The sequence below is a fragment of the Dermacentor albipictus genome, chromosome 1 (assembly GCF_038994185.2).
Source record: "Dermacentor albipictus isolate Rhodes 1998 colony chromosome 1, USDA_Dalb.pri_finalv2, whole genome shotgun sequence".
NCBI lineage: Eukaryota > Metazoa > Arthropoda > Arachnida > Ixodida > Ixodidae > Dermacentor > Dermacentor albipictus.
The window spans coordinates 137,018,166-137,041,031 of NC_091821.1; the positions used below are offsets into that span (position 1 = coordinate 137,018,166).

A 22,866-nucleotide genomic window follows, 5' to 3' on the forward strand; every position below is an offset into this window, starting at 1 on the left:
AGTCACGATGATGATAAAGTAGAACAGTTTTATGAAGATGTTGAATTAGCGATGCGAAAAGTGCAAACTCAGTATACTGTAGTCATGGGCGACTTCAATGCAAAAGTAGGGAAAAAGCAAGCTGGTGAAAAAGCAAATGGCAACTACGGCGTGGATTCTAGAAACACTCGAGGAGAGATGTTGGTAGAATTCGCGGAAAGGAACAAGCTGCGAATAATGAACACCTCTTTCAGAAAGCGTTGGAACAAAAAGTGGACCTGGAAAGGCCCTACTGGTGAAACAAGAAATGAAATTAATTTCATACTTTCTGCTGATCCCAGCACAGTGCAAGGTGTAGAAGTGTTAGGTAGGGTAAAGTACAGTGATCATAGGTTAGTGAAAAAAAAATTAAATTATGGGGTTTTACGTGTCAAAACCACTTTCTGATTATGAGGCATGCCGTAGTGGAGGACTCCGGAAATTTCGACCACCTGGGGTTTTTTAACGTGCACCTCAATCTAAGCACACGGGTGTTTTCGCATTTCGCCCCCATCGAAATGCGGCCGCCGTGGCCGGGATTCGATCCCGCGACCATAGGTTAGTGAGGGCTAGGATTCACCTCAGTTTGAAGAGAGAAAGAGTAAAATTGGTCAAGAGGAAACAGGCCAACCTAGACGCAGCAAGAGTAAAGGCAGAGCGATTCAGGTTGGCACTTGCGAACAAATATGCAGCCTTAGAATAGAGAGATGAAGATGGCATAGAGGCAATGAATGAAACCGTAACTAAAAATTATATTGCGGGGTTTTACGTGCCAAAACCCCTTTCTGATTGTGAGGCACGCCGTAGTGTAGGACTACGGAAATTTCGACCTCCTGGGGTTCTTTAGCCTGCACTTAAATCTAAGTACACGGGTGTTGTCGCAGTTCGCCCCCATAGAAATGCGGCTGCCGTTGCCGGGATTCGATCCTGCGACCTCGTGCTCAGCAGCTCAACACCATAGCCACTGAGCAACCACGGCGGGTCAAACCGTAACTAGGCTGGCTTCAGTAACAACAATGGAAATGGGAGGTAAGGTACCAAGGCAACCAGTAGGTAAGCTCTGCCAAGTAACAAAGTACCTAATAAAGAGACGACAAAGAATGAAAGTGTCCAGCTCAAGAGATAAGATAGAATTCGCGGAACTGTCAAAACTAATGAATAAGTAAAAAATAAGGAATGTTCGAAATTATAAAGTGAGAAAGACTGAGGAAGCAGTAAGAAATGGACGCAGCCTGAAAACAGTCAGAAGGAAACTAGGCATCGGACAAACCAAGATGTATGCACTGAAAGATAGGCAAGGTAAGAGCATCAGCAATCTCGAAGATATAGTAAAAGCAGCGGAAGAATTCTATACTGACCTGAACAGTACCCAAAGCAGCCACGTTACCTCCAATCGAAGTAGTAATGAACAGGTTACAGACACTCCTTCTATAACTAGCGATGAAGTTAGAAGGGCCTTGGAAGACACGAAACGGGAAAAAGCGGCAGGAGAAGTTGTCCTACCAGTCGAGTTAATCAAAAATGGCGGAGACATAATGCTTGAACGACTAGCAGCCCTTTATGCGAAGTGTATATCGACTTCAAGGGTGCCAGAGAACTCGAAGAATGCTAATATTATACTAACCCACAAAAAGGGAGAGGTTAAAAAATTTAAACCTTATAGGTCCATTAGCTTACTTCGAATATTATACAAAATATTCACCGAGATAATCTCCAATAGAATGAGGGCCACACTGGACTTTAGTCAACCAAGGAAATAGGCTGGCTTCAGGAAGGGATACTCTACAATGGATCACATCCACGAGAATCGAGAATTCCGCAGAGTACAATAAGTCTCTCTATGTGGCTTTCATAGATTACAAAAAAGCTTTTGATTCAGTAGAGATACCAGTAGTCATAGAGGCATTACGCAGTCACGTAGTACAGACCGCTTACCTAAATACCTTGGAAAATATCTATAGAGATTCCACAGCTACCTTAATTCTCCACAAGTAGGAAGATACCTATAAAGAAAGGTGTCAGACAAGGAGACACAATCTCCCCAATGCTATTCACTGCGTGCTTGGAAGAAGTATCAACGCTATTAAGCTGGGAAGGTTTAGAAGTAAGGATCAACGGTGAATATCTCAGCAACCATCGGTTTTCAGATGAAATTGTTCTATTCAGCAACACTGGGGACGAATTACAACAAATTATTGAGGATCCTAACAGAGAGAGTATAAGAGCGGGGTTGAAGGTTAATATCCAGAAGACAAAGATAATGATTAATAGCCTGGCAAGAAAACAATAGTTCAGGGTTGCCAGTCAGCTTCTAGAGTCTGTGAAGGAGCACGTTTACCTCGGTCAATTGCTCACAGGAGACCCTGATCATGAGAAAGAAATTTACAGAAGAATAAAAATGGTTTGGAGCGCATTCAGCAGGCATTGTCAGATCCTGACTGGAAGCTTACCATTATCATTAAAAAGAAAGGTGTACAATCAATGCATTCTGCCGGTGCTAACATATGGGGCAGAAACTTGGGGACTGACAAAGAAGCTCGAAAACAAGTTAAGGACCGCGCAAAGATCGATGAAACGAAGAATGTTAGGCGTATGTTAAGAGACAGGAAGAGAGCGGTGTGAATCAGAGAGCAAACAGGGATAGCCGATATTCTAATTAGCATTAAGAGAAAGAAATGGAGCTGGGCAGGTCATGTAATGTGTAGGTTAGCTAACCGGTGGACCATTAGGGTTACATAATGGGTGCCAAGAGAAGGGAAGCGCAGTCGAGGACGGCAGAAGACAAGGTGGGGTGATGTAGTTAAGAAATTCGCAGGCGTTAGCTGGAATCGGTTGGCGCAGGATAGGGGTAATTGGAGATCGCAGGGAGAGGCCTTCGTCTTGCAGCGAACATAAAATAGGCTGATGATGATGATAATGACATGGAATCATTATACATCGCATCTACTGGACGCAATTTCAGTACCCTCAGTGCAACGTACCCGACATTCCTGCGCACCTCATCATCGAATGTCCATGCAAGACTCGCACCGCGAGTCAAACAGATAAAGATGAAGGCTCAGCAGAACATCCCTCGTCTGAAGCTCAAGAACTAGCCTCAAACGAGCGAAAAACAGAACCAGCCACAAGAACCGAAAACGACCTCGTTGAAAAGTGGGAGGAGCTGCTCACTGGCAGGGGCCTGGATAATCAGTAATTTAATACTGGCCAACCGGACGAAGCTGGCAGCAAGCACCAAAGGTTTTCTTGAATAAGAAGACCATCCACGTAGGATGGGCGAGGACCTTCTTTTTCAATCAATAAACACTTTATTTAATCATTCCCGTAATAATTGCGCGGTAAGAGATGTCCAGCGTGAATTGCGCCAACGATTGCCTGGAACCGAGAAATCGCTGGGATGCACGTGTCTTGACGTGCCTTCTTTTTTTTTTTTCTTCTGGCGACTGATGATGAGGCAAGTCATCGTAAATCCTTCGCCCGCAAGAGACGCTTCTCCGTCAGGCCCGAGCCCCGACGCGACTCGCGTAATCCTAGCGCCGTAGGCCAGCGCGGCAGACCATTGCGCATGTACCGACCCGCGCTGCATCCGTCACGGAACAAAGGAATCGAGAAAGGGATTTCGCGCTCACATGAGTCGTGTCTGCGCACTGCCCACGTGTGAAAGCAGCACGCGGCGACGCGTCTGGCTCGCGTGCATCCATGGCGACTTGTTTGTATCGCTCTCACCGCGATCATCAAGGTCGCCGCCAACTTCCTCGGCTTTCGAAATGCGCAGCTTAGCGGAATTCCGCACGCAGTTTTGGATGAGTTGTATTTATATATTTTTTAAAGCATACAGGTCCTAAAAACAGCATATTGCGCTGTGACAGACGCATTAGCAATGACTCCCGACTGGCTTCAACGGTCGCTATGCAAGGAAACCTCAGCGCTAAGGCGCTTCTAAGTTTTGTCCGTTGTGAAATGGGGCCTCCAGGGCAAGAGTTGAACTTACGGCTTTGCCTTTAGCAACAGAATATCATACAACTACCGTAACATTGCGGCAGGTCGTCTGGTCATAGCAATAGCAAAATGGTCAATTGGTCGATAGCCAAAATTTCTCACGGTGTTAAAGGTGGTAAAACCAAGTCGATCACAGGCGCCAGCGCAACTAACGACAGTGATGCATTGACGCTTCAACTAAATGTGTTTGGCACCACTGTACGCGCACGTATACAAATACTGTAAATTCGCACTAGCACACGATGTACCAAGGCTTTTAAGTTATTCAGAATTTTCGCAATTCTTACGTTACAACGGGGAACGCCCAGCGTCAAAAAAAGTGACGAGCAATCAAAAAATCAGGCTGCAGATTAGAGTCGCGTCCCAGCAGGTATAGCTGGTACCTACGCAAACAATAATGCGCATTTATGTCTATGTACTTCCAGGGGTCTCTTCCTTTCATTTATTTTTTTTCTCCCCGATAGTGAAAGGTACAAGAAAAAAGTTTCGTCATAATATGCACGCATCTTCAAACCTTTCTATCGTTGGACCTCTCTCACGCAACTGTGCATATATCCCAAGGTAGTAAAGTTCAGGGACCACTGCATTCTGCAGAGACGCCACACACACCGGCCGCCGTCTGGACCCATTGATGATGGTAAGGCGACTTCCAGTACGCTTCCACAAACGTGCGAACATGTTGAACTTCTGTCACAATAAAAAGCTCGAGTGGCACAGGTCTTGCTGACTGCGGTGGCAGCACCCGATCGTCGAAGCTCTCAGGTACGCTCGACAGCGCGAAAGCGAATCCCTCGGCCGCATTCTGAAACAGCGTAACTTGAGACAACACTCTTCTGTGACGCTGTACCCCTATAGCGCGTTGCTTCACTGCATCACGGTAGGCATTTCTCGTTGTTTTTGCTGTTACCAATGGTGTAAGTTCACTCCGGCGCGACTCCCCTCTGAAAGGGGCGGCTATTGTCCACGAATTCCTTCCGGTCGTGCGCTTCCGTTAGCTTCGACAACACACGCGGGCCGAACAGGAGAACTGTAGGGGTCTGTGCGCTTTTCCTGTTGAGCGACAAAAAGGGCGGGCCCTCACTATACCACTCCGTGTGTCCAGCGTCGTTGACATTTTAGTGACGTCTCCCATTATGCTCGCCAGTTTGTTGGTAATCCACAGGAGAGAAAATGGGTGGCCCCCGGACAACGAACTGGCGCTGCGTGCACTACGACGGAATGGATTCGCAGAGTGTGGAGTGGTCTACGAAGCTTGTGGGGCGATCCGTGGGGCTAACCTCCCTTCGTATATCAGGACCAGACATTTACGATTATATTTAAGTTTCGTTCAAGGCCGATTGTTCTGTCCCTTCGTATATCGCTCATGTGATATCTTGCCTGCGTTATTATTAGGCTCGATTGTTCAGAGTGGAGGTTGATAAAGATGAAGAACTGAGTAACTTTTCATCGTAAGTCTACTGGATGTTTCAGCGAAGAATTCAGTGTAGCCTTAGGCTGGTGAGTTCACAGAGTTCCAGCGGCGATGCAAATTCTTGAAAGACAGCCATCGAGCTGTACATTGAGGTTAAGTGAGGTCTAGCAGTGATTGTCAGGCTCGATTACGCATATTGGAGCCGACTTTGTCTCGTAATAAAGCTTAGTTGTTGTCTCACATAACCTCTGTAGCGCTGCTGAAGCGCTCTGAAACGACGTAGCCAAGATGTCATAAGTGATACTTAAACACTGTGCAGTTAAGTCGGATCACACGCTTTATACATGATGGGTAAGGGGCGGGGGTCGATTATTGGCGGCAGCTTACGTGAGGAATATTGCAATGGGCAATAATGAGCTCATATTAGTTACTACGGGCGATGAACTCACCTTTTAATTAATACCAACGACTGTTGAAAGCACGTACTTATTATTTTAGTCTGAGACCAAGATTTATTTAATAAATTCAAGTTAGTGAAATAATTTGTAAAGAGACATTGCGTAAAATACAAACTAAGGTCCCAAACTCAAGGGCTCCGACGAGACCATCGGTTAAGTTTTACCACAAACTAGACTACTATGCGCGATACCTAGACAGAAAAAAAAAAAAGATCAACCTTGTAAAAATTTTGGATTCAAATAAATACTACAACACAAACGTAGCACCTGAAGAGTTTATAAACTACAGGAATCGCCAGTTTATAGATATGCCAAGACTATTTTCGATATGCCTCCTCAAATGTGGTGCAACATACATTGGTTTTCCATGTAACAATTTTCACAAAAGCCTTTCTTCCGCGTTGTCTGAAAAACTACAAGTAGCGCCTATGTATTTCACGCTACCTTATCGGGGCAGGTGTCTAGAAAATAATAATAGTCTCAGATTGCTAGTAAGCTCATGCGACGTTAGCATTCTCTGGCTTCAATTTAGCAGTTGTAATATGTTGCTTAACGCTATGAATTAAACGTGTTACTGGTGAACTTCAGCTGATTAGTGAGTTCATCACTGATAATTGTGCAATTGCCTACGTCCGTCGCCGCGAATAATACGCTATCAAAAAAAAAAGAAAGAAAACGCAGCATTACATTTATTGCATTGCCTACGGGCGTCGCTTAAAGCTTTCGCTTGAACAGTGCGCATAATGGGCCTGAAAACATTTCTGAACTAAACATTACTAACGAGCAGCCACTCTTCAAAAGTAAAAATGGGCCATTCTGAAGACACTTAGCAACATTTTTTTATGTATACACTTGCTTGGGAGGCACATCTACTTGAATGTTTTTCTTCGACAGGTAAGTTTGCGTCAAATTGTTCGCGTTAAACTGTTAGAGACATTTCTAGCGCCCTTTCTGATATAGCTGTTTGTGCTTGTAACAAACGACGTTCCCAACACACTTCGGCAACAACTCGATAAAAGGAAAGCGCTGACATGTTTGTGATTGCGAAGAGTGAAGAGTTGCATGAACGTGGTCCTTTTTAAGGAAGACGCTACGCCGGCGGGAGAAATGATTTAAAAAAAAGAAAAATCGATAGAGGCCGTTTGTGTTGTGCTGTCTGCCAACGCACGATCACGACGCGCGTCCCACACAGCACTAGCCGAGCTCGCTTTCCCCAACAGACGTCGTGCCATGCAGTGCAGGTGAAATCTGGGCAGGCGGAAGCTGCCAATAGTTGTTCGTTGAGGAAGTGAAATACACACAATTTTACGTCTTTTTTGGCCCCATATAACTCGTAAGGTGGAGCACAAACCAATACCGTGTCATGCCTGCGGGTCTTACATAAGTGGTAGGGGCATTCGCGCAGGGACGAGAAGAAAAAAATTATTTTGCGATGTCAAAGTTAACTGCGGAAAGCGGAGTGTGTGCCAAAATTCTTTCAACCCCGTGAATTGCTTTAGTTCACGGGGTTTTTATAGAGCGTATTTTTTTTTTCTACGCGCGCTTTCTGCAGCTCATTAGGTAAGCGCCACGTACATGTCTTCAGATGCATGCGTCGCAGGCATTGTTTCATAGCTCTCTGGTGCCCGTTATACGACTATTCAGTGAAATTTTTCTTTTTCTGTGTTTGTATTCTCGCATGCAAGACATGCAACGAAGTTCTCGGGTTGTTTTCGTAACCTCTAGACTAATGATAACCATGAGAAAGTTCATCATGGCTAAATAATTCATGGTTGCCACGCCAAAGTGAGCTATAATGTTTGTTACTACACTATAGCACAATGTGCCATGCAAATATGTATGTATAAAGATGCAAGGTGGCAGCAAACACCGAACATCAGAAGGCACTAAGACGAACAGAAGAGCAAACAGCCATACAGGGCGCTGTCGCGCGTCTGTCCGTGAGTGCTCGCTTCGCTGCCGTCGTACAGTCTGTGCAGCCTAAACAGCTTACTAACGAAATTACCATGCCGGCGCATTTACGCCACCACTGCGAATTACAGCGGGCTGCGCCCTGTGGCGAAAACAAAGTGTGTGTGACCACAATATCACGCTCGCGAAAAGCGAGTGTGAGGAGAGCCACATCATTCGATGACAACTTCCGTATCGCTTCTGCCTATGTGCTGCGGCTGCAAAATACATCATCAGAAACTTCAGGATGGACATGGACTTATGACGTCTGCTCGAACAAACTGTTGAGCGATAGCAAGAGCGCAGTAAAAGACAAGGACAGAGAGGCGCAGTTGACCACGAGAACAATATTGCCACTGCCTCCTCGCCTTTTTTTCGCGCTCTCTTAGCGTAGGTAGCTACGAAACCGAAAAGTCCAGTGGAGCAGTTATCCTGGCCCAGTGAGACTCGCCTGAGAATTTGCGCGTACAAGCTAAAAATCGGGAGACGCTGCTGTTAAACGGGGAGGGCCATGTAGTTGAGAAGGTCCTCTGTGCAGAAAAACACTCACCTGCCGGTGGCTGGGGTGCTACTGGGAGCAGCTTGGGCTCGGTCTCAGCCTCGCTCGGCGAAAACGAGCCGTGGAAGCAGGAGAGGACGTTACCCATGGCTCCCCTGCGGCGGTGCTCGGCCGGACTGGCGCTCCTCTTGGCGCTGGATGCAGACTTGGCCGCAGTCGTCGCCGAGCGCCCTCCGACTGGGCCCGACCAGGGCGGATGCCGGTCCGCCTCCTCTCCGCCGCCGCCGCCGCTGCCGTAGTCCTCCTTGAAGCAAGCTGCGCCACCAGGCTCGTCCGTTTGAATCGCCGCGTTTCACTCCGCGCCGCACGCCCACAAAGCAATGGCGCGAAACTGGCGTGGCGCATGCTCTAATGTTAATGGTGTCAAGGGCCCGCCGGTACGATCTTGAAACTGCGCGGAAGGGAAGGGTTTGCACATTCTGCTGCCAGGTGCGCGCACCCTCCTCATTATTGGGATACCGCATCCTTTCACTTTTGCAGTCAACGTTAAAATACTGCTTCAGAGTTTCATCCTGAACCTAATTCGTATCAAAACTATCGTATCGTACCGTGTTTGCAACGCGGAGTCAGTGTTTTACCTAAGTGTGTACCGAAAAAAAAAAAAGCTTGCTCTGCCTCAATGGGGGACCGAATCCTGAGTGATATCGGTAAGTGTGCGCCCTTGAACTACTAGACCTTACCACAAAGGTAATTCGCCCAATAAATGCTAGTTTTTCGCAAACAGACTAATGGAACTGGCGACATTGTCTCTGCAAATCAAACGATTGCAGCTTCCAAGCGCCTACTTGCAAGAAAAAAAGACAAGAAAAAAATGAAACGATATAACCTATTACATTTTCATTGGACCATGTCAGCGATTAGTAAAAAACAAGGAACAAGAAGATCTTAGGAGGTGAAAAAGCTTAAGATAAACGACAAAACACTAACGTGATGTACCCCTTCAACAGCGCCTTTCCAGGCGCAAAGTGAAGCCGAACTAAACAGGAATTCGGGGACGTTTAGGCAAAGCCCTTCGTTACTAAGTGCTGCTTGCCATTAGCTGACCCCATTCGCTAATTTTATGTACAGTATCAGGATTGACTGGAATTTGCTTTTGCGAACAATTCCAGCGTTATACAACTTTTTGTGAATACGGTCCCAGGAGCCAAATTCAGAACGTTTTCCGTTCGTAAGTGTTGTTTGCCATTTAACGACCACTTTCGCTAATAATATGTTCAACATCATAATTGGATGTCACTAGTTCATATTGTAAAAGGCGCGTAGAACTTGGCAATGTAAAGCAAGAAAACAGGACACGTGCGCCATTTTCGTCCTTTAGTTTGTCCCTCACTCAACAGGGTTTTTTTTTTAATGAACTAAAACCAACCTTATAACTGACAACCATGCTAGTAGGCAATGATTCATTATGGGTACGGCAGTGCAAGACAAGACGAGGACAAGAAAGGACAAGGAAACGTCCATCCTGTTTCCTTCCTTGTCCTCGTCTTGTCTTGCACTACCGCACTCATAACACAACCAACTCGCCCAGTCCGCTACTATTCTCAGCGGGCATCAACTCTTTACGACCAGTTCTAGCGTAAGAAAATTTTTGTGAATATAGGCCCAGAGGCCGCATTCACAACGACTTTCGTTGCTAAGAGATGTTTGCCATTCGCCCGCCGCATTCGCTAGTCATTCGTACAACATGTACGACATGTTCAATGCATAGATTTTGAGCAAAAATGCTCACACGTCTTTTTATTATTACTATTTTTTGCACACGTTTGCGCTGCGCTACTGATTCACGGCAGTATACGTACATCACTCAGACGACTCAGGTGGCGTCTGGAGTTAAGAGCGTGCCTGCATGTGATCACATGGTTGCATCCAGCTAGTAAGGACGAAACCGCCGGCTAATTTCTGCCAACTTTCCCGTCAGCAGACAAAATCATGGAGAAAGGAAAAAAGGGGAGGGAGCATACCGCTACGCGATTGAAGCCTAAATCTGCTGGGCCAGTGGAGGCCAAACACGTGATCGCACGTCAAAGTGCGCGGTTGGTTTTAGTGTTCCCGCTCTGCATGCAGGGCCCCGGCAGGGCAGCTGAACAAGCGCGCACCGAATACAAACTACTGGCCCAGCTAATGGGAACCAAGCATCTCAGCAAATCTCGATTTTTGCTCCGCGAACTCGAAGCAAGAGGTCACGTGTTGGGCCACCACTGTGGCTTCACGGAGCTCCTTCACGGAGCTCCTTCACTCCCTTTTGTGGAAGCTACAATTGTGCCAACGCGATCGCTAGGCCATGCATGCACTGAAGGGCTGTCGGCTTCGCCTGATGTTGCCTTTTCATCCGTGATTCTTTACATGTTACAGACGTACAGCTATGTCCCCGTTGCGTTCAGCGTCGTGCTGCAAGACGGTGCCCTTGTCCTGTGCCCGACCTGGACCTAGTGTGTGCTCACTCTGTTAGGACAGTGCGGTGGTACTCCGACTCTGCTGCTGATGGCTCGTCATCGGGGACCGGGTTGGACGCTGGGTGGAAAGCTGCTGGACCCTTTCGGTGCCGCTACATGTCGCGGACGACCTGGGCTGGGACCGTGGTCCTTCGGAACCGCTGGGCGCGTGACTCCGCCGCCCCCGCCGCCGCACTGGTTCTTTTGAACCGAGAGCGCGCGACAGCGCGCACACACGCGGTGAAGGTCCGTCGTCTTCTTCCACGTCGCGCGTGCCCAGTTCGTTCTGAAGGCACTGACGAACCGCCAACCGACGGGCACCGTTCACAGCTCTAAGCGCAGTTCGGAGCTCATCTCCTTGGCCGCTGTGATATGAAGTTAAATGCTGAACGCTGTGTATGGGCACCTTTATTGCCCTCTCATCAGCTTTAATTTTCTTTACCGTCTAAGAACAATTTTTATGGTGCACACTTCTCGAGGCAATCAAAATCGGAGGCGAATCTAGAAAAAATAGTAGTCGGGACTGGGCAGGGGCTGAGCGGAAGCTTCCTATATACTTAAGGAGGAAGAACAACCTGCAAAAAAAAAAAAACATCACCACCTCTACGCAGTGCTTGTTGAATTGTGGTTTTATGTCACCGCAACCGCTTTACCAAAAGGGCACGGCCCGTATTCAAAAAAGAGCTTTTACACTGGAACTGTTTGTAAGAGCAAATGTCATTCAACCATCATGTCGGACGTATTATTAGCGATCGAAGGCGGCCAACCAATTGGCAAACAGCACTTACGAACCAAAAAGCTTCGTGAATTCGGCCCCAGAATATTATTATGAGAAAACAGAAATTATAGGATTTATTTGTCACTAACACCAGCCTATAACATACCTTACATTACTTGCATTTTTTTATCCTCTTATTCATTTCTCTCGTGCGGAGTAGCGAACTTGTTAACACCGTGCTTCTTCTCTATCGATTTCTGTTCCTGCGACGCATTATTCGCATGGTGTCGCGGTCAATGTGGCTGGTGTCTTAGCTTTCCTACTATGCCGCACCACCCCTACCTTCCCCCTTCCCCTCATTGGTCCCTGATGCCGTGCCCACAAAGCGCGCATTTAGCGAAACGGCCATGTGAAGTGATTAGCAGGCAGGCCTGCTTCCAAGGGCTGTAAGAAGACTTTGGGGTATCACCCTTTTGCGCAGATTTCTGCACATTTCAGCAAAAAAATAATTTATTATAAGTTTTAGCGCCTAATATTACCAGAGCTTGCCTGATTTTATAAATAAATAACTAAGTGCCTTTCCACTCTGTGAAGAAGAATGACCAGCGAAGCTCAGTATATGGGCCCCTTAATGGCGAACGGCACCTACGCCGCGGGTCATCCGGCAGTGCACTATCTTTTGGATCAGCTCACGTATGGGGAGTGTTTAACGCCTGCTCCACTTCCACCACGGGTCGGCCAGGTATTGTACTATCTTCGGGATCAGCCCACGTATGGGGAGTGCTTCCTGCCTACGTCACCTTCGCCGCGGGTCGGCCCGGCATATTGCACTATCTTCGGTTTTTTTTTTTCTACACGCGGACACGATAGTGGGGAAAGTAGCCCTTAACAGCTTCGCTGTAAAAGCATGCGACAGATATTCGCGAAGCCGTTCTCATATAAAAAAAGTTATCGCGAAGAATGCGTATTACCGAGATACCTTGATTGTAGCCAAGGTCAGGCCTTCAGTACTCCTTTCGTGTCACAAGCGCGGCACGTTCCCTCTACCTTAGTTCGTGTTTTCAGAAAACCGCTGAAAAGAACGAGTTGTTCCGGTTTCTACACACTTTGGGCCTAATCACACACGAAACGTGCTTGGGTCGCCTGTGATGTGAATAACTTCAACATGCAGGTGTTACCTTTATGTAAAGTACATTGGCCTCAGTTACAGCTGCCATGATATGGATCGCTTGATCAGCGCGATGAGCCCACCAATGCTCAGTATACGGTACCACAACGCAATGGTGGGCGGCAAAACATGACAAAGTAGCTAGGTTGCGGTTGTTCCTGTCGCAGGGCTGCATTGTCCCCGTGCTTTTCTAACCGTGCTGCCTTGGCCTGTGCTGATTTGTCGTGACACCATTCCATACAACACTCGGCACGGAATGTTCCCATGTTTTTTCAGACTTTTTAGCGCAAGCTCATGCTCAGAGGTGACCCCTTCACCTTGCTCGGGGAGATAGACGGGGTAGACGTCGTCGTCGTAGAAGGTGGAGTCCTCGGACTCGGGCTCCCGCAGAAAGCTGAACTCGTCGCGGATCCCGCTCTCGAACGAGTCGTGCAGCTCATCGGACGGAGGGCTGTCCAACGCTGGCGCCGGCTCGGACAGCCGCGCCGGCCTACGGCTGCGGTACAAGCCGAACCCCAGAGGCGACTGTATTGCTGCAAGAGGGCCTTGCCGAGCATGCGCGGCCCGCCAAGTGGCCATGTCAGAGAGCAAAGTTCGAAACTATCACGCGGCACTACGTGAGTTTTCCTCACAATCACTGACCTTGATTGCTCCACTCGGATGCGTGGGGCCCAACCCATGTTAAAACCGGTTGCCATTATCTGTGGCTGACTGATATTTATATGTTCTCGCTTAATCGGAACGAACAAAGGTAACACTCAGGATTTATTTAAGTTATAACGCTGGGTCTATCCAGTGTATTACCTAATTGCACAAGGCAAGCGACGCCCGATGTGCGTAAATATCATGGATAGAATATAACTGTTCCTTCCGTTTATCTGTTAGCCGCTGTTAAGAGCCTGTATCATTGGCTGAACCAAATACAAGACTTGCCTAACCAAAAATGTATGTTATTCGCGGATGTGCCCCGTATGGAGTGTTTGCAAAGATTACTGGCGGTGACTCGACAGAACGAGATGGCTTAACAAGCTACATCTTGAGCATAGCGACAGCACAACGCTCACGGTATTCCACTTCCGCTCACAACCCCCCCACCACCTCTCCAAACCCCACCCATCTCCGGATATCTTCTACAAGTTACTACTGTCCGCAACAGCATAGATGACTGGTCATAGTTTTCCGAGACACAAAATTTGATCCTCTAACTCTTATCATATAGAAGTTTCTTTGAGACATAGATTCACAAGATGATGGCAACTTAAAGTGATCAACAGTGGCCGAACAAGGAAAGTCTCAGCTTGAATCCAAGGTTTCCACAAGGGGATTTGCCCTAACGAAAGCAGGTCTCCATGTCGAAACGTTGGCTCCAAGTTGAGGCTCCCTTTTTCGGCAACTGCTGACCAGACGCCTTATGGACTTATGTAAGGGCACAATCAAGGAAGAATAACATGTAGAAGCCTAGACGTTTTGTGTTTTACATACCTGAAAACTTCGATGCTCTAGCCTACTTCCAACTGCGACAATGCTGTGGTGGAAGAATTCTGCGCAATATTATTCAGCCAAATCACAGTCTCCAATAATTTACCCCATTCCATCATCTCTAAGCCACCATGAACAGCTGACGTCAAACTAAGTAAAAACTTCCCTTTCATCATTTAAAACAACTAGAACATCTTTCTGGCGCTTACATATTACTTTTTATGTTTATTTCATCAAAGCTTTATCAGTTTTGTCACAAGATGGAACTCACAACACGCACTGGCTTAGGTGTTCGCACTCAAGAGCGCATCATAAGAACTGTCATGTTGGCTGGTTGTGACAGTGAACGAAAGAAAGAGAGAGACATAATTTATTACCCAAAAATGCCGAACAGTCGATTTGAGTGGGTGTGCACTAGCCCACTACGCCGCACGGGAGGAAGAGTGATGAAAAATGATGAGGACAGAAAGGAAAGATACGTATATACAACAAATGCATAACACAGATAATTTCTGAAATTCGGAGTTTAGTCCAGTGTTGCGCAAGGTATTAGTCATAACCGACAGCGAAAGATGAGCTAAAAGTGATCAGCCGTGACCACTTCCCGTGATTATCATTCAGAGACCAAGCAATTAACAGGATGCAAACGAAAAAAAAAGCAAAGCTAACGTTGATGCCTCGTTCATCGGTTTTGTCGTGTCGCACCGGTCCCAGCCATCGAGTACAGATAAATATGTTCGTCGCTGTCTCCTCGTTCCTCGGCAACTTCGCTACAAATGTAGAGTACGTGGCCACAGAACGAGAAAGATCCGCTTGTGCCCCTTTATTGTCGAATTAGGTAGAGGAAACACGTTGAAGTCGCCCTAAACTTGATTTATTCGATGCCTTTGAAAGGGGCGGGATAGCAAGTAGAGGAATAGTTAAAGAAGGGCCGCAGTGCGTTGACAGGAAGGAACAGAGCATTTCTGTGCTACAAATTACTGGGGGTTTTTTTTGTTTTTTTTTTTAGAGCACGGCTCTTAGGCGCCCGTTCCTGCGTTTAGGGTCGGCGTCCCTCGGTGTACCCAAGTGAACGAGCACAGCGAAGGATGAAAGAGCAAACACGAAGCGCAGCGGGGGATGGAAGATGGCGATAGCAAAGAGAGTGCGCGGATGAAAGTGGAAGAGGATGCGCGAAAGCGTGAGAAGAAAAGCGTAGTGCTGCGCAAAATGGGTTCTGCGGCAACGACCGCTACAAGATGGCGCCAGAGTAGCACACCGTCGTCTTCTCACCGGTGGCCTGCAGCGACCGCGTCGACCAATACCATATATGGAAACAAAGCGCTGCATGAGCGGAGGTCTCTCTGTGGTGGCTGCTGTGAATCGCGCCCACGCGTCACCCATGCGCTGCCTCTCGCCATATCCTGATTAGCGAGGCATTCGCGCCAAACTTCGCTCCGTTTGTAATGTGCCACACGAGACAGATTGTCTGCGCCAGCCAATATATATATATACATATCGCGTAAATAAAACATGTATAGATGTGCGCTCAAATTTCGCATTAGGGAGCATCGTTATCGCTGGTGAATTTTCTTCTTTCTTCTTTCTTCTTTCTTCTTTGCGCTGCAGGTACACTAAAACTAACTGAGCATGTTCTTTATAAGCGCAAGTGTATCAGTATGCCTCCCCTGATAACGCACCATCACTCACCGGCAGCGCCTTGGGCTTCACTCACGAGCTGCGCTAAAAGCTGACAGGACTGCATCTGGGCGCGGCACACTGCACACAGGCACAGGTGCTGCAGGAAGCCCAGTTCACCCTCGGGTGTCCCGATGTCAGTCGAGTTGCGCCTCGATGCCTCCTCGGCCACAGCCGGCAGTCGCGGTCGTTGACGCGGCTTTCCGTACGGCAGGCTTGAGCGCCCAGTGCTCCCTGCACAGTGGCACGATCTCGTAACACTTGCTGAAACCGCACTGAGGTTTGATCAGCCTCAGTGACAACGTAACAGTCTCGTCGAAGAAGGGGCTGCTGTCAGTTAACTGCACACAATGTACCGGGGGTGATGGGCTGAAGTCATGTACAGTAAATATCAACACGTTCATGTCTCGCTGTGACGCGAAAAAATATTTTCGTGCGACAATGAAGACGTAATACACATTAGGTTCAGCGTACCTTTGGAGCACAAGCACCACGGCAGGAAATCGAAGGGCTTTGGCTTGGAGACTTTCGTAGACTTGTCGGCAGAAACTGCAGCCCCCATTTCAGAACCGCTGTTTCGCAACTTCGGCCTGGAAACGTCTTTCTTTGACGGAATCAGTGGGGCCGCAGATCCTAGAAGAGGCACATTAATGTTCATTCTTGGCGTCCATCATTCAAATTCAACGTGTTTCTTTTTTGCGCTGCATACATTTGACTGCCGAGTGGATACTGGGAAGTATGTAGAGGAGGGGAGTTCAGTCACTACAACAGGGCCTCAACTTTTTTTCGCTCTTCGTCAATAACATGGCCTACGTATATTGCTATAGTATTTGGCAGCTGGCCCAATGGATAAGAATAAAAGGGAACTGAACGATAAGAGTCATATTACAGCGAGCTGAGGTACGGATGCAAAATGCCACCGTTCGTAAGCAAAACGATGAGCAAAATGAGAACAAGGTGAAAACCTTGAAAACCTTGAAACCTTGTTCTCGTTTTACTCATCGTCTTGAATTTCCATCTCCCGCCTTCCCCGTATTTTCCCTGTTCGTAAGCAAGAGAGATTCGTGAGAACGGACGCAGGCTTTATGCGATTGAGGATGATTTGGCTAGCAAAGCAAACGACCAATCAGAGATAGCTCTTCATAATGAAATGCTCTGTGGGTAATGCCACAGATTATTGAACGAGAAAGCGTTTGGCACGATTTCGTTGCATTTCACTATAATTTGAGGACCCAACATGACGTGTGAGTCCCAACCTCCTCCCCCCTCCCCCCCCCCCTTCACACACACACTTGAACATAAATGTACCTACAACTTGACGGTAGCGATAGTGGCAACATTGTCAACAGTCTAATGGCACGGGTAACAATAATTAAATAATCAGCCCCCTATTTTGGGGCGTCATTGTGCATTCTATAGATCAACCGGCTGTCATCGAGACAATTTGAGAATGCTCTCGCTGCTTCGTGCACATCTAATAAAGACGAGGCCTTTATACAGCAATTGCAACACTCGTGATGTAATAACAATCGGGGTCCATATTCTCAAGTGATTGTTACGCTAGTTAAGTTTGTAAGAACAAAAGCCATCCAGTAGTGACAGCGAACATACTATTAGCAGGGTAGCTGACCGGATAGTTACTCTGGTTAACCTCTCTGCCTATCGTGTCGTCTCTCTCTCTCTCTCTCTCTCTCTCTCTATATATATATATATATATATATATATATATATATATATATATATATATATATATATATATATATATATATATATATATATATATTAGTGATGGCAGTCTACCAGTCAGACATTACGAACGATATCATTGTGAATTCAACCCCTGACGTCGCCAGGTGTGTCTTGTGCAAAATAAAAATATGGAACTAAATAATGACTACAGAGAGAAAACAAACAAGGGAACATTTTGGCGCCGCAAAAGCGAACGGTCAATAACTATAAAGGCAAAGTGACGTGAAATTCTTCAAGTTCCCCTAAATGCGCTACAAAAAGTTAGGCGCGGTCTTGGTAACGCGACGGCTTCGATACCCCACTGCGGGCAGTGCGCTCGGTTTCCCCCACTGGTCGGCGAAAAAACAGAAAGGTCCCTACTGCGGGCGCTGTATAAATGTCCTGCTCGGATTGAATACATTAACCTCCTGACTAAATATTTTGGACATTCAGGTACGCACGCACAAGAAAGTCAACATTTAATTATGTCCGCAGCCTGTCTGCTTCCCTTCGATGACGTCAAATCGTATGGGAGCGCCGTTTTCTAGCCAATTCTAGGACCTCCAAAATAGGGGAGGCTACTCGTAATGGAACGATAATTTCCTGGAAACCGTAACTGATAGTTAAGCAAGACAAAAAAAACGTTGGAAAGAAGAAAAAGAAGTCGAAATGTATTCCCACGTGTTGGACAGGACGAAACGTTGTAACAATCACCATTCTGTTTCCTCGACGACTTTGTCTGGTGCACGTGTATGCATATGCAAATGTATGCATATACGGAAGACCAACTGGTGTTAATGAACTTCAGGAATAACCATAACCCCAATCCATGATTATTTCTACAGTTCAATAAAAGAAAACAGTTAATTTTCCGCTATGTTCCACGCGCAGCGACCGACTGCTCTTAATATTCTTCCGCCGCTGGCTCTCTGTAAACGTCAACACAACATGGAGCACCCCTCGCGACGCACAAAAGCATAGTTCACTGCGACTTCTCCGCGCCGCAAATACCTCGATGGCCGTAGACGTGCGCCGAGCCGACCGACTCCCTCGAAGAGCCAGCGGGCGAACCCTGGGCCGGTGCTGGCTCGTCTCCCCGCACCAGAAGTGGAACATTGGCGTACACGGCGTCGGCGACCTGTGGCTCGACGGTGGGGAACGTGCGCCGCGACACCACGTCTCCCATGCGCCGGTAGCAGCCGTCGTCGCTGGCCGCTGAGGAGACCGACGCGCGTCGGCTGGGCCGCGGAGAAGGCTCCGCCGACGCCACCCCTCGCCTGCGACCTGTGGTGGCGACCAAACGGGACAGCCTCTGTTTTAACCGGTGTCTAAGACTGCCATCACACGAAGGTGCAGTCCCGTCAACCGTTGTGATCTAGTAGGTCTGTTCTTGGCTTTCAAGAGACGCCAGAGCTGTACATACGGAAAGAGTGCACTGGACCAGGGTACAATTCAGCGGCAACGCAACGCATCTGGAAGGAGTTGAGGCGCTAGCGTTTATTAATGCGAACGCATTATATGTCCCATGAGGCACAAAATTCGGCGTGATCAATAGATAGCACCAAAACTGGCCGATGGCGCAAAGAGTAAAAACACGTCAAAAATGCTCGGATTGACGTCGAATTTCTCAGGCAGGTGCCTGCAAACAAAGTAAATTAATGGATTTGAAAAGAAGGTTTCGTACATTCGGGTCTGGGTGAGAATCGAACCCGGACCTCCGAGGGGCGCAGCGTGCAGGCTTCCCCGACGCAAGGCGGCTCCATGGTTCTGGCTGACTAAAGGTGTGCCTAATGCGTGCGTCATTGCACACATAACGTTGCAGCAATCTGGCTGCGACGTTACAGTAAGGTGATTAAGGGGCAGTAAAGTTAGTTAAGATGAAGTAAAGTGAATGAAGGTGAATTAAAGTGAATCAAGGTGCACTAAAGTGGATTACGGTGGATTAAGATTAGTACAAATTAGAGCAAGGTGAATCAAGTTAGAGTTGTGAAGGACACGTGACGATGTATGACGTCACGTATCATGTACGTAACCAATTAATTAGAGCAGTGAAAAGCTTCCGCATTCAAATCACGTAAGGACTCTTCGGTGACTGTAAATTTTTTCTTTTAATGCTTGGCGTGTGAGCCTGTACGGGAACAACTGCTTTGTGGGGCTTGACTTATGCGATAGCAGAGGTATAAAAGTTGTGCTACGAATAGCTTTTATAAGACTGAAGAAAAAGAAAAGGTGCATGAAACTAGAGCTGAGGTGGGGGGCGGGGGCATTCCTTTGCGTACACACTGCCTTCCTTTCGCAGGAGACATTCTCTTCACGCAGACACATTTGAGATGGACTTTGTGTGGATAGTCATATTAGGTGCAAAGCTGAGAAATAGAGTGTTGCCAACTTAAATAGCCACGTATACTTAACTTCACTGTTTTTAAGCATGAAATGCTTGTAGCTCCCGTTGTCGGCAACCGTTGTCGGCAATTGTCGGCAACGTTGTTCAAGTGACCTTGAACCAAAAGCCAGAACCGCTATCCGGGCACTCAAGCAAGAACATCCGGGCAAGTTGCGAAAACAGAACGAGATCAATCGGGCAACCAGTCTAAACTTAAGAAAATGCGGTTTCTGGCCCTCAACCCTTTGTACAGGATCGCATTACATACGCTAGTTACCGCCCAAACAAGTTACAAAAAATATTGCTTCCGAGATCTTCCTAATGTTTGTGCACAATATCACTCAAGTTGTGACTTCTATAGTACGCTGAAGTTTTATTTGTCATTTCCAATAGGCGACGTTCAAAAGCAGACACAGGACACCATGCACTTTATTGTCATTTTTTGGCGCTGAGACAGGGTTGCTTGTTCAACACAAGCGGTCCGTGAGTTCCGCGGCGCGGGTTTTGCGCCGGCTAGAGAGATGGCGCCACGCTGCGTGAGCAAGCCGTCAGCGTCCGGCGCGCTGCGGATGGCTGTTTGGCCGAGACGACACATGAAGTGCTATAACGTAAAACTATTCCAAACGTTTCTATTCCAATTCTGCAATCAGCCCTCCGCGATTGGTGAAAACATTTTTGGACCACCCCCACTTCACCTGTCGTCACGCGACGTCACGAAAACCACGATAGCTCCCCATCTGATATTACGTCTACATACTGATTATACATGATTTGACCGAACAAAGGAAAAATAGTTATTTCTGATTCGATGCCTTTTCGCCATTAGCCCTCGGCTATTGGTCAAAAGTTTTCGGGCTGCACCCACTTCACCTGCCTGTCCCGCGACGTCCCAAAAGCGCAAAAACTCACCGCGTCAAAGTGACGTGTACGCGTTAAAGATGCATTAATATGCCGAACAAAACTGAATTTTCTTCTGAATAGCCGCAGGCTGTCCCGTTCCGAAAGGAATAAAAGATGGCTGCCGTAGATCGCTCAGGCACTGGCTACTCGCACCTGCCGGAGAGCATGAGTGTATGTGCGTGTAATAAAACTTTTTGCGTGGCCGTGTAACGTTTTCGATCAGTTTCGGCACGTTTACGACCTCGTTCTGCCAACTATTCTTTGCTGTGGATCCGTTTTAGCGTCATTCTTATGCTTCCGCTGCATGCCGCCGCAACTGTCGACGAGCCACCGTAAGCTAAGGAAAAACGGACCAGTCACAGACGCCGGCACCATCCTCTTCATCCAGTTATCGATTTTCCGTGCAGTGGCTCAGCCCCATCGAATCCCTCTCCGCTTGAGCGTGCTCCTCGCCTCTTGTGAGCCAATTAGTTCAGACAAGCCGCTCTGTGTAGGCAATGTTATTCGTTTTTCAAGCAAACAAAAGTGACATCCTATGAACGAGGAGAGCGTTTGATTGGTCTGTTGAGACAACCCCGCGGGGGACCGCCCGATGATTGCGTCGGTGGTTACGCACATTTGACGTCAGGAGATTGGAATAAAAACATATTGGAATAGTTTTACGTTATAGGGCCCTTGCAATGAGATTCAGTTCGAAACAGGTTCGTGTGCTGTGGTGTGGTGTGCACACCACACCACGCCGTTGTGAGCATGCCCTATAGGCATTTTAATATTATGGCTAGTATCATCTCCAACCAATCTGCTTTGCCTGTAGCCATTTCATGCTTGCATATATACCCCCGATTGCGGGAGAGCCATCATTTTTTTTTTCCTTTGAAACATTCTGCGATTGTTTTCCTGCCCGGAACCATTCTTAGTCGCGATCTTGTAGCAATGCCTTTTACGATGCTATTCCTTTTCGTACTGTTAATTCATGCTTCGTCAATTGGTCAGAGCGACGTTCCGCCCGCGTTATCAGTGGGATCCGCCGGCCTTGAACGATGGATGGTAAGAGTGGCATAGAATCGAGCTGAAGACAGCGCTACAAAATGGCAGCCCTTTACCCGATTCGATGTCGCAAATTATTATTTTCAAATAGTCTTTGTCGATTTAATGAGAAATTATTCTACAAGGAAAATCTCATTAACACCCATTACTCAAAACACCCATTAATTTGGTCACACATCGGCGCCCATCAGGAAAGTATCAGCATCCGACGGTCTTGAGTGCAAAATCCCACTTTCCAACATAAAACACCTGTCTCCGGGCTTAAACTTTTCCTCCCACTCCTCTCCTGAGCGCTCCGTAATTGGTCACTTTACCCGCGACTCGTTTGATCTACATCGTAGTTCGTTGGGAGTAACAGGGCGCCCCGTGCATGAAAGGTTTTGTCTGCTGAAGATGCTGCATGCTGCCATTTGTAAGCTTTGGGAAACAGTCTCTTTTACTGAACGTAAACGTCGCGCTGCAGTTCAGCGACGTTACGGCGAGTGTGCGCGCGCACACATCTATTTACAAAGTGGTTGCAAGGCTTAAGGCGAGAGCACATAGATATATAACGCAATGGTTGCGTAGCTTTATGCGTGAGTGCAGAGTCATGGCCGCGTAATGACCCATACGTTGCAGCTGTAGTCTGCGCCCTGCCTATGTGCAAAACTGGGTCTCTTTGAGCCTGTCCTTAACACTGCAGAAAGCACTCGTTTTGGTTCGCAGCGGAAACGGTATGACCGTCAAGGTGAAGAAGTCGTGTGATCATGGAAACCTAAACTCATTAGCAGTAGACAAACAAGAGAAGCCTCAGCCTGTAACCAAAGTTTCGACAAAGAGACTGGTCCTGACGAAGAAAAGTCCCATTGTCGAAACTTGACTCCTGTATGAGGGTTTCCTGTTTCACCCACTGTTAATCATCGCACGGCGTCTCGACTCCATGCATGGTGCACGTACAAA

The 22,866-nt window shown here is 47.4% G+C and overlaps 2 protein-coding genes across 3 annotated transcripts in view; both read right to left on the reverse strand.

The window, feature by feature from the left end:
• Positions 1-11,074, reverse strand: part of LOC135911797 (annulin-like) — an 86,081-nt gene extending 75,007 nt beyond the window's left edge. Inside the window, exons 1-2 of one of the 2 annotated variants that reach the window (XM_065444137.1) lie at positions 10,837-11,074; positions 8,387-8,650 (exon numbers count right to left, since the gene is read on the reverse strand). In XM_065444137.1, the coding sequence (XP_065300209.1) occupies positions 8,387-8,483 (97 nt within the window). In that variant the 5' untranslated portion in view covers positions 8,484-8,650; positions 10,837-11,074. Of the gene's footprint in view, positions 1-8,386; positions 8,651-10,753 lie in introns of both variants that reach the window. The other variant, XM_065444138.1, reaches the window with a different exon arrangement.
• A 77-nt stretch (positions 11,075-11,151) lies between these two features.
• Positions 11,152-18,682, reverse strand: LOC135911784 (uncharacterized). Its single transcript, XM_065444122.1, has 5 exons — positions 18,609-18,682; positions 16,344-16,502; positions 15,882-16,103; positions 13,031-13,258; positions 11,152-11,192 (listed from the first exon to the last, which is right to left on the reverse strand). Exons 2-5 carry the CDS (start codon positions 16,429-16,431, stop codon positions 11,152-11,154), a joined length of 579 nt encoding a protein of 192 aa, XP_065300194.1. The 5' UTR covers positions 16,432-16,502; positions 18,609-18,682.
• Positions 18,683-22,866: the final 4,184 nt, after the last annotated feature.